Raw genomic sequence first — 18,560 nt, 5'->3', positions numbered from 1 at the left:
AGTGTTTATTTCAAAAGTACACAGAAATATCACTAGGGAGTTGAAATTCTTAAAAAAGAAGTTGGATTTTAAGAGTGGAGTTATTTGGGTTCTCTTAAAAAGAAAAAAAAGAATTCCTCAGAGATCCTTGGCCACCGTGGATTGGTAAAACACAATGCATTTTACCTGTAATATGTTGGGAGTTCAACATATTTTGTTTCAAAAAATGAATTCTAATTATGTACTCATTATTGTTCTTCATCTCTGATTTCAGTTTACTATTTGTAGAAAAAGTAGTAAATGCTAAGTTGAAAATGACAAGTTGAAATGGCAGGGGAAAATTGAGCTAATACAGGAAAACACATATACTTTAATTTGCAGTAAGGACTACTGAACTAGAAAGTGGACTAATGGGTCACAGTGAGGGACTACCACCTGGGAAGGGAAATCCTGCCTTTCACTCACCCAAACGCAAGTGAGCTCTTCTTAAAGAACCTCAATATCTGAATTTTCCCTTGAAAACACCAAAAGATCATTTTATTTAGGACCATGACAATGAAGCCACTTGAGAATTAAGAGCTTTTTTTTTTTCAAAAATGGAAATAATTTTAAAAGAACTTGATATTTAGATTGTTCTGACTGATCACTCCTCATAACACAAACATTGAAAGAAAAGAATTATTTACATCCATGGCAAGAGCCAGAGCATCACTCAGAACTTGTGATGGCTAGTAATACAAACATAAGCAAATTATTTTATATATTCCCATAAAACTGGAAAGCCCAGACCTTTATCTGACTCTAAACACAGCTGGCTCTGTGAACCCACACAGTAGAACCTGGATCCTGCCTCTTTCCATCTTGCAACGGACTCTCCAACTAGTGGGATAGAGGACAACTGGTAGACCCCACCAGCTTGCCAACCTCAGCAGAAATAGAATGTCATTGAAGAGCTCCAGAAAAAATGTGGAGGAGTCTGATTACCCAAGAGCATGTTCTGAATGGTCAGGCTTGTTTTAAAGAACCAATCCTATGGCTGGGAGTTAGATGAGGGTTCACTTTCTAGTTGCACTACTAGAAAAAGAAATTCTGCTGTAAGAGTATGGGGAGTGGGTCGGTAGGAAGAATTGCCAGTTAATGTAAAAAAATACATTTATATTGGCTACCTCTGCAGGTAGATTAGGCTGCTAAATTATCCTCTGAAATATCATTTCAAAGATCTTATCTCAAAAATCTTAGAGAAAAGGTGGCAGTTTAAGCCTTTCATTGAAATTGACAGGAGATCTCTTTCTGGTGTGAGACAAAGCTATTTTTACTTTGAAAGAGAGTGAATAATTTTTTTTAAGTGCCTAGAATTTGAAGGCTTCTAAAAATTACCCTAGAGGTATTTATTATGGTTTATCAACTACATATGTACATAAATATGTAAAGCATATATATATAAATATGTAAAGCATATACATATAAATATACATATATAAATAAATATATATATATATTAACTAGAGCGTCTAGGATTATTTTGACAAAGGCCATTTTTGTGAATTGTCATGGTTTATCTTGCCTCTCAAAATCTATTTTCATTCGATTTATATATACTTCTAGAAAAACATAATTTAATTGTCACAGATGTCTATGTGATACATAGACATTCTGCAGACACCAGGATTGATAAAAGATGGATTTTTCATTTTTCAACTTTATTTGCCAAAAGATATTTTTAGCGAAGTTTCTCGAAAATTCTTACTTACATGTGTTTTCTAGAACATCTAAATATAGTAGAGGTCATTCTTGTAATTGGGAATTACATTCTTAATATAATTTTGGAGTAATACATATTTTTACATTATCACTGTTAGTATATACTCCTTCTCTGTCCTTTGTTCTCAGATTTTCAAAGGAAAAATACAGCATTGGAGTATTCCATAAACCACATCACATAGGAAAATATAAAATTCATAATTAATGCTTTTATGTAATGAGAATGTGATATTTTATTTATACCATTCTAGAATATAGGGGCTTTCCTGAGCATCCTGGAAGAGATTGTATTGTCAGTTTCCCCTAGGAATAATAATAGGCAAGTGTACTTGGCAGTTTGATCTGATTAATAAGGCATGATGAGGTTAAGTGACTTCTTTTAGGAGGCTTGTGATTTAGCCTTCAGTGCCTAACCCAACTGTGAATCTGGGTCTTTGGAATCACTACATAAGCAGCCCCTAGTTTTATGTTATGGGGCAGAGTCACAGGGTCTTTTAGCCAGATCCCCACCTCTTTTGCAGCTGATTCTAGCTTTCTGTATTTCATACAAAACAATTTGTATGAAATCAGAAGGAATGGAATTAAAAAGTAGGCATGGAAAATATTGCCACATATCCTAGATGCTCTGAGATGCCAACTTCTCAGGAGCATTGCCCATGTCGAATTTCTCATTAATATTTACCTCTCATTTTTCCCCACCATATCAATAACCAGCTCTTGTCATCTTCAAAGTACTTCTCAAACATTAAATAATCTCAGATTACACACTCTGTTATTCACATATTTCTTGACCAGCTGTCAGAGAAGGCAATTTATATTTCCCCTCAATTTTATTCCTCTTGGCTTTGTGTGGCTTCTGCAGTAAATTTGAATGGAAAATGAAAGGTACAATTTAGTATGTTTCCGTAACAAAGGAAACACATAATTTTCCATAAGCAGTATAACCTTCAGATTACTTTCAAATTGCTTGTAGTTTTGCCTTCTGAGTTGGATACACAGAATGTATTTTCAACATCTTTGAGTCTTGATTAATTTTTAAGTGGAAATTTTGAGGATGTGAATACAAAAACATACAGGAAAAAAATCTAAAAAATCATTTAGTGTTAACATTTTTATCAATTTTAAAAACTGTACCATATTGGGTGCCTGGGTAGCTCAGTGGGTTAAGCCTCTGCCTTTGGCTCAGGTCATGATCTCAGGGTCCTGGGATCAAGCCCTGCATCGGGCTCTCTGCACAGCAGGGTGTCTGCTTCCCCCCCCCCCCCGTCTCTCTGCCTGCCTCTCTGCCTACTTGTGATCTCTCTCTCTGTTACATGAAGAAATAAAAAATCTTAAAAAAAAAAACTGTACCATATTTGTTTTGTCAGAATTATAAGGTGAAATAAAATTTGGGATTCATAATAATATCAGTTCTTTTAAATATGAAAGTTCTCACTTTAACACTGAATTTACATTGCTTTCTGAATTTATATGGTTTCTCATTTTTCTGATAAAAAAAGAAAAAAAAGTATAGAAATTCTTGTCCCTTTAGAAATTTTTTTAGTTTTTTAAACATGTGACCCGGAAAAAGGAAAACGTGACCAGGATTTGACTAATTTGTATCAAATCCCAATAGATGTGTTCTTTTGGTTTCAAGATACCAAGTAGGTGTGTATGATATTGTCTGCAGAAATACACCCCACACCCAGTTCACTGAAGTGAATCTGAAGTGCAAAAGCAATTCTTCTGGTGTTCTCCATCTAGCAGTAGTGGGAAGTCTTCCAGAGATTTAAAAACTGGAGATTAGCAACATATTAACTTTCAGGTGGCCTCTCCTACACACTTGTAATTCACTTACTCTCCTGCAAATCATTATTCCAAAGGTTTGATTCACTCATAGCCCCACTTGGATCTTAAATTGCACTTTGAAGCACTCCTATCCTTCATCCATTTTCAGAACTGCCATTAGAAGTGATGGGAATTTGGCACAAAAATCAATGAAAGGATATGATATGAAGTCGTTCTAATTTTTCCTTCTTTGAGATCCATCTCAAGTACAGTTGTGAAATCTGTTTTTTAAAGGTATTTTTCCATCTTGCTATCATTTCAGCTAAATTGGGTTCATGAACTTGGGATATGTATTTGCATAGATTTTCAGAAAAGAAAGGAGATTTGTTTATGCTATTGTTAATTTCTACCTAAAATTATTTCAAAATCTTAATTCATTTTACCACTATTTGCCTTATCAGCTTTTTAATCTCTTAAAAATATGGGGCTAGATTTACTAGTGTTACCTAAAAATGCTTGTACTAGTTATGTCTGGTTATTATTAATACCTACTAATACATACACTTGAATGTATTTGATTTTCTTTTTCCTAATCAGTGATCAGATTTTATGACACTTACTTTTATCAATAGAAGTATATAATTGTTTATTGATAAACATTTAAAAAGTAACACTTAACTAGAGCACTTAATTTTGCATGCAGTATTTTCATTTCTTCCCCCAATAACTAAAAATTTTCATATGAACTGGACTCAAACTCTAAACACCCCATATACACAGCTGTTAGAAGATTCAAAATTTGTCTTTCTCTTTTAACAAATCCCTTGACACTGTAAACATTTGTATTGCAACAAAGTAATTTTATTTCTTACAGATCATCTCTCTTGGTTTGTTGATAGGGCAAGACAGTCTCCATTAATATGAATAAATTACACTATGTGTCCTTCTTATGTATTACAAGAAGGAAATTAGTTGATTAGGAAGTCATTGAAGGCGTCATAACATCCCATCTTGACTCCCTGAAAACACCTTAGGCTACATACATGTTAAATGGAAACAAATGCCTGCATTTATTGAAGAATTAGTCTTTCAACTTCCACTACTATTTCTGAGGTTAATCTTGCCCTCCTGGTCTTTCTTTGCCATTTTAGTAATAGTTGTACTGGCCACAGAGGTGGCCATAGGAATAATGATGATCATGATGTTGATAATAATGAAGAGATATTTTAGCAGCTGTTGTATTTTCATTTATTGAATAACTCAATGTAGCAGGAAATTTTCCAAGCAATTGACATGATTTATTTATCCACAATCATAAACCTGTAAGCCAAGTCTTACCAGCCTCATTCCTCAGATATAGAGGTTTTTCACTCAGAGGTGAGGAGCCATAGGGACCTTCTAGCCATGGAGTTAATCCTAGCCTCTCCTGACTGTAAAACCTGTGGCAGACCTGTTTTGCTTTACTGTTTCCATGAAAAAACTACACCTAACTGAAAGGAAGAGTTGTGTAAGGTAAAGAAAGAGGTTGAAAGATTGAAAGGAACACTTTAATTCCACTCTGAGACCTTCAAGTAATACAAAGAATTCCCTTCAGTTTGAAAATACTAAAACCTTTCAGCTATTATTTAGCACATTCTAAAATAACTACAAGTAATCTTTCTGGTTAGGTGAAATTTATTTTGTGCCAAGTGTCAAAAGAGTATGAAAATTTGTAGTTTTTTAAATTTGAAATGTAATTTAGAGGTAAAAACTAAAATTAAAAATGGTTAGTTGTTGGATTCCTGGGTGGCTCAGTCGGTTAAGTGTTAGACTCTTGATTTTGGCTCAAGTCACAATCTCAGGGTTGTGAGATCGAGCCCCATCCAGCTCTGCACTGGGCGTGGAATCTGCTTAAGATTCTCTGTAACCCTCTCCCATTGTCCCTGACCCCCCTTCCTCTGCTCCTCTCAAAAAAAGAAAAAAAAAAGACATTTATGTATATTAGAAGATGATTAATAAAAATTTCCTTTTTTGATATGTAATTCTTAAATTATTTTCAATAATGTAGCCTGTATTTAAAATATATGAAATATATTGTTAAACTGTTATTTTGGAAAAAAATATTGGAATTGTTAGAGATATTTTTTCTCTTTAGGATTCAATACATATCTGTATAATTTGGGATTGAAAATACTGTGAGAATCACTTGACTATTCTGGATGGTTTTGAATTGTTCTTAAATGTAACATGATAGAGTTGTTTCAGATGATTTCTAAGTTACTCCTAGAGTTAACTTCCTGTGAGTCCAGGATTGTCAATATAATCAGATATGCCTAGTCTCCATTGAGAGGGGCTTGCTAATCATACAAAGGCAGCAACTTTGCAGGAATAAAATGAAAGAGCTACAAAAATTTTAAGTGGTTCCTCTGTATATAAAAATGCCACAAAAATAAAGAGGTAAGCATCTACTCTTGATTTCAGCACAAGTGATCTTAGGGTGGTGAGATCAAGCCCTGTGTCAGGTTCCACACTGAGCATGGAGTCTGCTTAAGTTTCTCTCTCCCTCTTCCCTTGCTCTTCCCCCACCCTGGCTCCACCCTCTCTCTCTCAAATAAATAAAATAAATGTTAAAAAAAAAAAAGAGTTAAACAGTTGAGGGATAAAGCTGCAACTTAAGATCAGATAAAATTTTACTATCATATATGTGTGTTTGTGTATATACATACATATCTACACTCTTGCAATGAGTATAAATATGTATAAATACATATACATGCATAAACAAAGATATTTGTATATTCACATATACATGTATTTAAAAATATACATACTTATGATCGGGTACATGTATATGTGTGTACAGTTTTTTAAACCATCGAATGGAGGTCGTTTATAGAAAAGCAAACCAAAAATTTCACAAGACAAAATATATAAAGGGAAAACAAGTATACAAAAAGCTCATCTCTAGTAATCAAAGAGTTACAAAAGAAACAGAATTTTCCTTCTGCATGACTGCAAATAGTTTGAACACTGGTAATACCCAGTATTGTCGAGGATAAGAAAACAGATTCCTAGCACGTAAAAATTTCAAAAATATACCAATTTTCAAATACATATATGTACTTTCATAAGATATAAAAGTGATGTTATTTGTCTAAGAAATTCTATATTTAGGAAATTCCCTAACATAAAAATTATTAATGTTCTGAGAAAAACTCTGCCATGTCCCAAGGTAGAAAATTTTTTGACTAAATTATGCATAGCCATGAAGTGACATGCCATGCAGTCACATAAGTGGTATTTTATGGAACACATATGGCAAGAGAGCTTGTTTATTATATATTGCCTAGAATAAAATATAAAGGAAAGAGTGATGATGACTTCAAAAACAAATAAAACATGTTTGTATACCTATCTGTATGTACAGAAAAGTAGGTATAAGTAGAACAACACCTTAATAGTTGTTTCAGGATCATGAGATTATTTATTTTGCTATTTTTAAATATTTTTTGAATTTTCTCCCATAAACATGTAGACCCTTGAAAGCAGGAATAAAAATGTTTACTGAATATAATAAGATTTTCCAACATCTTTCCACAGAAGATCACTTAGATCTTCTGTGCCCCTTCACAAATAAAAAATGAATGGTGTCAATAGAAGGGTCAATTGCACAGTTAAACCAGGATTCCAAAAAGGATTTTATCCATTTGAACTACTTTATCATTGATTTTGTTTCTTCCCCAGAGGAAACATTTTTTATTGCATTCAGAACTGACATATGAACCTAAATAAAGGAACAAGGTGTTAAAAAACAACTTGACCAAAAACTCCATTGCCTTTGATGGTAGTGGATATAGGAGGTGATAAGGGAGAAGTAAAAATGATTGAAGGTGTTGACAAAGTTGGTGACTCCCATGGTATTATTTACAGAGATTAGGAGAGGAGGAATGCTAATCACTAGGGCATGTGGATTTCAGAGTGGAGGTAAATACTAGGGTAGTGGGCAGGAAGTTTGGCCCTGCCACTAAGGAGGTGTGCTCTACTACAGAAAATGGTACAAACAATTTAAAAATACTTACATAATCTGTGTGTTCTTTTGGTCACCAACATTTAACATGAAGTTCTAAATTGTAATTTCTCTTTCTGAATGTTTGATTAGGAAATGCATCTACTACCACAACTGTGATTGACAGCAAAAATGGATCCGTGCCCAAATCCCCTGGAAAAGTGCTGAAGAGGACGGTCACAGAGGACATAGTGACAACATTCAGCTCCCCAGCAGCCTGGCTTCTGGTCATTGCTCTGATAATCACATGGTCAGCTGTTGCTGTTGTTATGTTTGACCTAGTGGATTACAAAAACTTTTCAGGTAAGGTCTGTGAAATGTGGGTTTTAGAAGAAAAGAAACAACGTTCTTCTCTCCCGTCTTTGTTTCTTTCCATCTCATCTTCCTGGGAGAAATAAAGCTCCCCGCAAACATGAGAGAATGTCAGTGTCTGGTTTCCTTCTTCCCCATTTCCTTCTATTCTTCTTTGAGTGTTGTAGTCAGTGATTTCAAATGAAATATATTTCTGTATTTGTAATGCCGAACACAAGTTGAATGTTACAGTCCCATGAAGATAATGATTAAAAAGTTTGGTGGAGATTTGGTTTGGGAACAGGGACTTTAACAGTTTAAAACCAAACCAAACCAAATAAAAAACTTTTGGACAAGTGGGAAATTGTGTAAAACATTTTTAAGTCCCTCTACCATCTGGCTCCAAGCTTGCTTTCCAGAAATTCTCTTTGCTCCTCCCATCAAAACATCCTATTTTGAGTTCCCGAAAATAAAGAGTGTGAAAAGGATTTTCCCAGAATTACTCGTAATGAGATACTACATCTTGAGTGGCCATGTGTTCTTATGGGTTTGGAGTAAAACAGGAATAATGCCAAGGGAGGAAAGACAGATTTTCATTATGGTATATTCACTCTTTGAGTATACCGTTTATTACTTTGTTTAAGGTATTTGGACACTTCTAAAATTATATTTGTCTATTTCCACACCTGACATGCTCTATTGACTGTGAGTTCCTTAAGGGAAGGACTCAGTCAGAGGTATAATGAATATTAAATAAGTAAATGAATAAATGTATGCTTTTTAACCACAAGCAAAACCATTTCATTAAGCTCTTAATGTGCTCCTACATATTTGCACCATTCACCCCCACCCCCATTTCCCATTTTCTTTCTCCAAAGGGAGTGGAATCAGTAGACCTGGAAACTATAAATATCATAAATTGCATTCTGTACAGTCAGGAATCCTCTCTACTTCTTATTATGGTATTATGCTTTTTTAGTAATTATTTATTAAGAACCTAGTATATATGCCAAGCAATGGCTACATTAAAAGAAATATAAGTATTAATATTGCAAATCCATAGAACGGGATCATTTGTGTTTATTGACGTGGCAGTGTTATTGAGATGATTCCTCCTGCAATACCATTAGTAGCTGTGCTAAAGTGAGCATTATCTCTCGGGTAGAGATAAGTCTCATGATGTCAACAAAATAAAAACACTATCCGGAACTGTGAACCTCTTCTCTAAATAAGTAATACTCTGGGTATACTGTGTAATGGAGGCTTTTAAAAGGATATACAATTGAAATGGCCGTAATATAAAATTAAGACCTAGAGTTTTAAGTGAAAACTTGGCTGCATGATTCTTGATGATTTTCCCTTGAGCCTTTATGAGTGGTGATATTTTGTCTATTCTTTCTTTTTCTAGAATTTCATTCATTTACATTTTGGAACCAAATATGATTGCAAAATATAGTTCTTTAAGCTTTACAATAGATATATTTTAAGAATTGCTTGTGAAATCTCATATTTATAAAGTTAATAATTTAGTAAGTACACCACAGAAATTACTGTTGCAAGGAATTTGTTCTTAATTATCTTATAAAATGAGCAGCTACTTGTAATTAGACTTTCAGATCAGATTACTTAAATGTAAAACACACTTACAATCCATGGTAGAGTTTCCTTGGACTACTGTAATTAGGTGTTATTGATAATGCCTATGTTACTGGCATTTCATCTCATGGGGGAAAAAGAGCCTCTGTATTATTGCTACTTTATTTCTTTTTGCAAGGAGTGTTTATTAGGCACATCTTCTGTATGAGGCCTCCTCCATCAGTTTCCTATATTTATTAGTGACCTAACCATCTATCCCTTCCCCACAGAAAGAAACCTGCAAGTCATCTTTTAAATCTGTTGGACATGATCAATCACCATGCTGAATGCCAGCTGACTCTTATGTCTCATGAATCCCCTCCCTTCTCTGGTTACCGCTGTCTCCGTTATTACATTTCAGACCTTGATTCTCTGTTGAGGGCACTAATTCAATATCTTCTTGTCTCCTTCATCGAGTCTCTCCCCTTTACTCTTGCTCCAAAGGTATCTTCATAAAACATAAATTTTGCCAAGTATTTCCTATTGCCAAAGTACAAATTCCTTGGCATGAAACTCAAGTCTTTGGCTTAGATCTCTCTTTTTATCATGTAATTCAGTGTATGCAACCTGTTTTCCAGCCATCCTTACTATTGCTTTTCCCTGCTTTCTTTCCCTAACAATACATAAATTCTCACCCTTCCTCGCCTCTGCTCATACCATCCTCTCCCCACTCCACCCTCCCAATAAGAAAGTGTAATAAATTAGTTAAAAATGTGAACTCTGATGCTGGATTTCCCTGGTATTAAATCCAGATCTTACAACTTCCTACCTGTGTGATATTGGGTAAATCATTTAGCCTCTCTTTGCCTCAGTTTCATCACCTATAAAGTAGGGACAATAATAGGACCTATGTAATAAAATTGTTAAGAGAATTATGGAAGTGAATATATTTGAAGTGCTTAGAACAGAACCTGCTTTATGACAAGCAGTGTAAAAATATTAATATCACTAGTAGAGATTCATTCTTCCATTTTCTTTCTTTCTTTTTTTTTTTTAAGATTTATTTATTTGACAGACAGAGATTACAAGTGGTCAGAGAGTCAGGCAGAGAGATTGGAAGGGAAGCAGGCTCCCTGCCCAGCAGAGAGCCTGTTGTGGGGCTCAATCCCAGGACCCTGGGATCATGACCTGAGCCGAAGGCAGAGGCTTTAACCCACTGAGCCACCCAGGTGCCCCTCATTCCTCCATTTTCTTAAAGGATGAATTCATCCTTCCAGACTTACTCCGTTTTTTGGTGAAACTTTCTCAGAATTCCTAAGAAAAATTCACTGCACTGTGTTTTCATTCCCTTAGTACCTTATGGGTAGTTCTATTAACAGCAGTTAACACACTGTATTATCAGTATCTCTTTACTTATCTGTTTCACTCAGAAACTTAAATTTATCTGAGGAAGGGACTGGCTTATTTATCTCTGTACATGAGTGCCTGTCATGTAGTAAGTTTTCTGCTAACCATTTCTTATGGGATACAAATCTTGAAATTTTTATTTTGAAATAATTTTTTTACATTATGAAGAAAAATAATAAAATTTTTATTTTATGCATTCTTTGACCAACTTTAAAAATTAATAAATACATTTAATAAAATCAGAATTAAAAATAATAAAATATGTTTATCAGATGAAATGTTACTTGTCATATTTTATAATGGTCATCCATTGCTACATAATAAATTACTTCAAAAAAAAGTGGTTTAAGGGGCACCTGGGTGGCTCAGAGTGTTAAAGCTTCTACCTTCGACTCAGGTCATGATCCCAGGGTCCTGGGATCGAGCCCCACATCAGGCTCTCTGCTCCTTGGGGAGCCTGCTTCCTCCCCTCTCTCTGCCTGCCTCTCTACCTACTGTGATCTCTGTCAAATAAATAAATAAAATCTAAAAAAAAAAAAAATAAGTTGTTTAAAATAACAATACATGTTTATTATGCCAAACATTTTTTTCAGGTCAGGAGTTTGGGAAAGGCTTTGGGTAGATCTTGAGGTTGTAGTAAAGAAGTTGGCTGGCGTTGTAGATATCTGAAAGATTTTCTGTGGTAGTGGAACCACTATGTCTCATTCATTTGGCTGTCAAGTTAATGCTGCTGTGTCTTCACAACATGACAATTGACTACTCTCAGATCCAAGAGAGAACAAGAAAGAAGCCACAAATCCTCTTATGACCTAGAGTTGAAAATCATATACCATCAGTTCTGCAAAATCCTTGTGGCTGCGCAGGTCAACCACATTTGTTGTCCTAAGAGACTACATAATGGTGTGAATACCAGCAGGCAATGATCATTGGGGACCAATTTGAAGGGGGCTACTGGTAGGTCCATTATTAAACAAAACGAGACTGAGACAAGGTGAAAGTTATGCAAAGCTCTATTCTATGCTAAGCATTAGAAGTCAGACTGACCGGCCAGGGCCCTCTCTGAAGAGAGAGACCACCCCCAGCTTACAGGCTCAAGAATCCACTGACTGACTGGTCAGGGCTGCCTCCGAAGAGGACGACCCCTCCCCATCTTACAGACTACCTTTTATAGAGTAAAAGTCTGGCCACACATAGGTGACCAGTGAGATTGTAGTCATGTAGGTCACAGGCAGGTGGCCAACTGAATTACAATTTACCCTATAGTAACTGTTTGACCTAACCTATTACTCTGGTCAGAACTGGTGCTCAAGGTTGGCACCCAAATGGTGGGGTTTACATTCTTTGGTGGTTAGGGGAAAAGTATGTGTGTTTCTTACTGATTGGATGTCTCCACCTGGCCCGACTCATCCTTGTATTCTGGGCTCTGTTATCAAGAACTGGCCAACCTGGCCTTGTACTCTGGGCTCTGTTATTTGGAACTAGCTGACCATATTTTACTGGTTTCCCAGACTTGCTTCTAAGTAAGTTTCTCTGGGGTGAGGGGGGCAGGGTCAGTTTAAGTTTTACTGTACAAACAACAAAATGGCTTTTAACCAAGATGGAGTCACTCTACCTATTCTACTCTTAAAAAAATTATTTTGCCAAGCTGTACATATTCGGATAAATACTTAGATAAAAGGAAATGCCATCCAATACTGGCAAAAAGTTATTGTAACTACAATAGGTGCAAAAAGAAAAGTGATGTATTGGGATGATTGGTATCATGAGACACATCTAGGAAGATAACTTTCTAATGAATTTGATGAAAAAAAAATCACAAGGCTGAAATTCTAAAGAAGAAATATATAAATTCTTCAAATAAGAAATTCAAATACCTTTTGTTCATTCAGGTTTGAATGTACACTTTCTGAAACCAAAATAATATAAATTCAATGACTGTATAATTACAGCATAAAACTTGTAACTCATATTGATCATTGGTTCCATGGGATATATATACTCATATTAAAATTTTCACTTCTTTTCTCCATTTAGTAAATTCTAACCTACCTTTTTTATGTTGATTCTTTACAGAAAAAAAAATTTTGCTTCAATAAGAGTGTCAAAATGTAAATGGTACTCTTATGTTATAATATTATTTTTAATTTACACATTTCAAATATTTACTAAGGATTAATATTATTATGATGAATCTTTTGTACTACGTAATGTCTTTTAAATATGTATTGTTAATACAAGGCTAGTGATAAAAGAAAGCATACTGAGAATAACTCTGAAGACCAGACAGGGCAGCTGTCCCTGGGCTCTAAATTACTCTCCGGCACTTTAGAAAAGTAGGTAAACACTTTTAAGGCATTAAGGAGTTGTTCATAGAGAAATGAAAATCTATAAGTAAATACTGTACTGGAATGAAAAGAATGATTCTTTTCTAGGCAAACTTCACACTTCCTAATTTTCTGAACTTGAATTGCTGTACCCAAATAATCTACCTGTGAGGCATACATAGCATTGGCTTTTATGTGCTTCTTTCAGGAGACATGAGTTCACTCTACAACTTTATAACATGAGCTAGGTAACATGACTAGGAATTTGGTGTCCTTGCCTGTCAAATGGGAATAGCACCTTGCTTTCACCAAAATTTGTGACTTTGCCGCTTCCTATCAAATGAGACAAATTTTAGGACATCAACAAACTAACAAACAAACAAAAAATACCAAAACCAGATACTAGAAAAGAGATTCCACCTACCTTTCATTTCTTCCTAAAAATAAAGTTCAAACACTATCCAAAAATAATATGGTGTATCTGTCAGAATTTGATCACTAGGAGTAGAGTAGAGTAGAGTCACTATGGTGATAAAGAATAGAAGATTTAATGTATGGCTTATGCATTCATGGGAGCTGATTAGCAGTCTAGGTAGGGCTATTGAAGTGTTTCTGGCACTAGGTCATGGGTCAGTAAACTGGAAGTTGGTATAGGAGAGGAAAAATACATTTTTTTCTTTACTTTTCTAAAATGTTGGTCAGGACCCTTCTTAAAAATACATTTTTTTCTCTACTTTTCTAAAATGTTGGTCAGGACCCTTCTTAAAAATACATTTTTTTCTCTACTTTTCTAAAATGTTGGTCAGGACCCTTCTAACAAAAGATAAATTAACAAGAGAAAAGCATTCAGATTTATTTAAGGTAAGTTTTATGAGACACAGGAGCCTTCATAAAGAAAGGAAGACCTTAAGAAGCAGTTAAGCCCAAGCATTTTTATGCTAGGTTTAATGAAAAGGGGAAAGAGGGGGGTGGAGTGTGATAGGACAAAAAGAGTAGGAGCTAAGTGTCATAAATTGAGGGAAACAGCAAGGGCTGTTCATTCAGATTCCTCTGGGCATCCTGGAAATGATATTCCTTTCCTTTGGGTTTAGGGAGGACACCTTCCTCACGAGAGTTTTATGACCCGCTTCAGGGGAATGTCAGAAAGTCCTTCCTGCATATGTCATTTCTCAAATTCTTCCAGCTGAAAACAGTCAATATGCCAAGGTGCCGTATTTGGGGAAGCATGTCCTGAACCCCATCATTGAAAAGGGCAGATGGAAATAGAACAGGGGAGACTAAGGACAAACTGGAATTGACAAGGACAGATTGGAACACTTATTTGACTCTCACCACCTCAAATTACAATGATGTGGATGAGCTCAAGATAAATTGGTGCCTCCCACCATGGAACTGCACAAGCACCTGGCCAGGATTTGGAGATGCTGAAGGAGGCAGTCTAGTGGGAACAGGAGAACATGAGGCCGGCTGCTGCCACCTGTCAAGGTCAGCCAGCATATGGGTGATAATGTGTGTGAGCGGCAACAGCACCTGCCCTACATCAACCTTCAGAGAATAAATAAAGGCTAATCCTTCTGTTTGGCTTTCTAAAGCTCATGCAAATTTCTCTTGTGCCCAACTGTTACCCAGACCTTACACATAAGGGAATTCTGGGAAATGTAGTTCCACTTTAGTGATTTAAGAGCATACAAAGCCACCACACAGAATGACAGTATGTGACTTATCTAACACAGGACACTTGTGAGAGTGAGAATGAGAGCTGTTAATACTTCCCTCAGGACAACAAGCAGAAACTAAGATTCTGACCACCCAGATATTATCCATCTTGCCTGTTCTTTTTTCCTGGAAGATGAGAGTCTTCAGAAAGGTCAAGTTGGGGTGGTGGTGCTGGTTAAGTGATTAATGCAGCGCAATGGTTTTTTGTTTGTTTGTTTGTTTGTTTGTTTGTTTTTAACTGAGGCCAGAGGATCATAAAGGCTGCTGGAGGCCTTGCCCCCAAGCTTTTGCAGACTCAGCCGGGAAGCTCTTTCAGAAAACGGAGGGGTGCCCTGATGATTTAATAACTCTTACAGGATCAGAATGTGTGGGCTTTGGTTGAATTCCTTACAAACTTGTTTGCCTTATTTAAAAAGAGATGACTTTTTCCTCTCTTAAATAAATGCAAAAAATAGGATTTCTTAAGAGATCACTACAAACTCAGGCACTAGTAGATATTAATGATTTTCCTCTAGGTCAGAAGGTACAGGAATAAGTTGTAATAACTCTTGACTTTTCTTTTTTTTTTTTTTAAACATTTTATATATGTATTTGACGGCAGATATCACAAGCAGGCAGAGAGAGAGAAGGCGAAGCAGGCTCCCTGCTGAACAGAGAGCCCCATGCAGGGCTCAATCCCAGGACCCTGAGATCATGACCCAAGCCAAAGGCAGAGGCTTAATCCACTGAGCCACCCAGGTGCCCCAACTCTTGGCTTTTCTTGCCTAGGAACAAGGGTCATAATTTATTAGCTTCTTTATCCATAAGAAAGAAAAATCATTATATGGCTGTACCAGGAGGTCTCAAAGAAGCACATTTGGTAGTTTTTGCATGCGTTCCACATACTTATTTCAAAACAATTTTGTAAGAATTAGATCAGATAATCTATGTAAAACATACGTGCCTGGTACATAGGAGGCACTCATTAAACATTACTTGAATTTGAATCTTATTACGGGGAAGGAAGATCAGTAATGTGAGAAGAAAGCCAGCAAGGACATGATGGTAGGAAGCATCAATTTCTTATGAAAGTCTTGCAGACATCTCCTGATGTGCCTTTTAAATAGATTTTCTAATGAGGTGTGCCATTTATCTACTGCTCTTGGAAATTAATTTCCCTGATTTTTTTTTTTCTGGCACTTAGCCCAGTTAAGCAGGTGCACTGTTTGTAGGGCTGTGAGTCTAGAGGAGTAAAATGATTCAGGGAAGACCCAAAGCCAATCAGAATGTATAAATTTAACATTTAATGGTTATGTATATATGTATATTTGTGTGTGTGTGTGTGTGTGTGTGTGTGTGTGTGTGTAGAGAGATGTCTGTGTTACTGTCTGTATATGAATATGTTATCACATTTTAGGAGACTTGGAAGACCGAGACAGTAAATGAAACATTTTAGGCTTTATCAGTTCTCATGTGCACTGAGTTTTCAAGTATAGTTGACATTTTGTGTGATTCTTATTCTGATTCAAGTCTTATCTCAAATCCTACTTTTCTGTTCAATGTCTCAGGCCTGTTTGGTCCTCTTGGTTCCTACATCTAAAAGGACAGATTTCATTATCCAAATCCAGTCTGCTTATAAACACATCAAAGAAGCAGAAGTTTCTTTAGTCTAGTGATTTCCAGATACTAATTGAAATTTGTTGCTTCTTCATGAAATGAGAAAAAAAAGATAAAGAAAAAGTTATTTATTTTAAAGAAGTAGTCTTAATTTTATGGTGCCTACATTTTTTAGTCTTAAAATTCTCTTAGGAAAGGATGATAATTACAGATATTATTTCTGTCACTGTTTTTAAATGACATTCTTCTATAAAATAATAAGTTGGCAGTTTGATGTTGGGTTCCAGGTTTTTGCTGGTGGTGAATTTCAAGGTCAAAAAACCTCGAAGTTGGATACCAGTGCTCTATACCACTCATTTGAACCTTACCAAATGAGGCCTTATGTTGCATTTATAAATGTATCCGTGTAGATGGATACAATTATAAATCATACCATCTGTTAACACCCAAATTTTTGATGGATCAGCCATTATACATCTTTCAGTGCTATGCTTAAATTCACTTCCTGAGGAAAAACCTTGCCTGAACATTCAGTGTAAATCAAGTCACTTTGTTATACTTCCTCATTATGTTACTTACTCTTTTCTCAAAGTATATATTTACAAGTTGTACATATTTAACTGGGTGTGATTATTTTTTAAAATATTTTACTTATTTATTTTAGAGATAGAGAAAGATAGAGAGCAGGGGGAGGAGCAGAGGCAAGCAGACTGTGCACTGAGCACAGGGCCTGAGGTGAGGTTCCATCCCACAACCATGAGATCATGCCTGAGCCAAAATGAAGAGTTGGAGGCTTAACTGACTGAGCCACCCAGCCGCCGCAGGGTGTGATTATTTATTTAAAATCTCTCTTCTCCACTGATTTGTTAGGTTTGTAAGGAAATGGCTTTATTTCATTTACTTGATTTTTCAAGTGCTTAGAATTGTTTAGCATAACATATGAGTTCAACAAACATTTGGATGAATGTTTAGGTGAAAGAATGAATGAATAAATAAGGAAATAAATAAAGGAAAGGGTGATAGCATTTTTTTACACTCTGAATACTGAGTAATGAGCATAGTATTTCTTTGTAAAATATTAGTTTATGACGATACTGATAATGTTAGTATTCACATTTAAAATACTTTTTAAAATGTCTGTTTCATTGATTGGACTTTAAGCATCTCAAAGGAAAGGATTGCCTTATTCATTTTAATAATCCTGCTGCTCTGTTTACCACCTGACACATATTGTTCAATAAACTTTGTATGATCTAAACAGAAGTTATTTGCTAAGCATATCTGACGAGCAAACAAAGAAAAAAAGAAAAATGAGCAAAGACACGAAAGTGTAATAAACAAAAGAACACATGGACTTCAAGACCAGAACCAAAGCAGCTGAAAGCAAGCTCTGAGGCTAGAATTTGGGGTTAGAATCCTGGCTTTATCGATCAGTTGCTGTGTAATCTTGGGGGAAATTCCTTCATTCTCTCTAGGTAATAATAATATCTGCTTCATATGGCCCTATGAACCTTGAATAAGTTAATACATACAAAACACTTGGAATTTTGAATGGCATATGGTCATTATTAAATAAATTGTAGTTAGTACTATTTTAATTGGTTCTTCATGACCTTAAGCATATTTCAATATTTCAAGAAGATGAATAGGCATGTTTCAAAAAGATGAATTGACTACTTGATTTCCAATTTTTAAATATCATGTGAATATACATAGATTCTAGCAATTACAACAAAGAAACCCAATGATTAAAGTATTCTATTTTATTTTAACATTGAGGCCATGTTCCAGCAATTCTGAAAGGGTTTGATACTCTTATATGATATAGTAAGCACATAATTCATGGCGCTACATACTACATTTTAATGTGGTAAGAAGAACTTCAAAATCATTTCCAGCTAATACTGAGCAATAGAAGAGCTAAAGAGACTGATAACACAGTCAAGAGTTTTCAAAACTAAACCTTGACTCACCAAATGCATGTTTATTAAATAATTAGTCCTGATATGCTAACTGCTATATTAATCCCAAATCTAATATGTCCCTTCTCCACTGTTCTGTTGTTTGTAATATAACGATCCAAGTAAACCATCCAACTG

The 18,560-nt window shown here is 35.4% G+C and overlaps 1 protein-coding gene across 2 annotated transcripts in view; it reads left to right on the top strand.

Annotated features, from left to right (window-relative positions):
* TRDN (triadin) overlaps window positions 1-18,560 on the top strand; it is a 391,390-nt gene that overhangs the window by 45,918 nt on the left and 326,912 nt on the right. For both annotated transcript variants that reach the window (XM_032862438.1, XM_032862437.1), the window contains exon 2: window positions 7,646-7,855. In XM_032862438.1, coding sequence (XP_032718329.1) covers window positions 7,646-7,855 — 210 coding nt within the window. The remainder of the gene's footprint in view (window positions 1-7,645; window positions 7,856-18,560) is intronic.

Source organism: Lontra canadensis, unplaced genomic scaffold, assembly GCF_010015895.1.
Source record: "Lontra canadensis isolate GAN:19392208 unplaced genomic scaffold, GSC_riverotter_1.0 scaffold23, whole genome shotgun sequence".
Lineage (NCBI taxonomy): Eukaryota > Metazoa > Chordata > Mammalia > Carnivora > Mustelidae > Lontra > Lontra canadensis.
The sequence above is the reverse complement of the archived record's forward strand: the minus strand, read 5'-3'. Positions and strand labels throughout refer to the sequence as shown.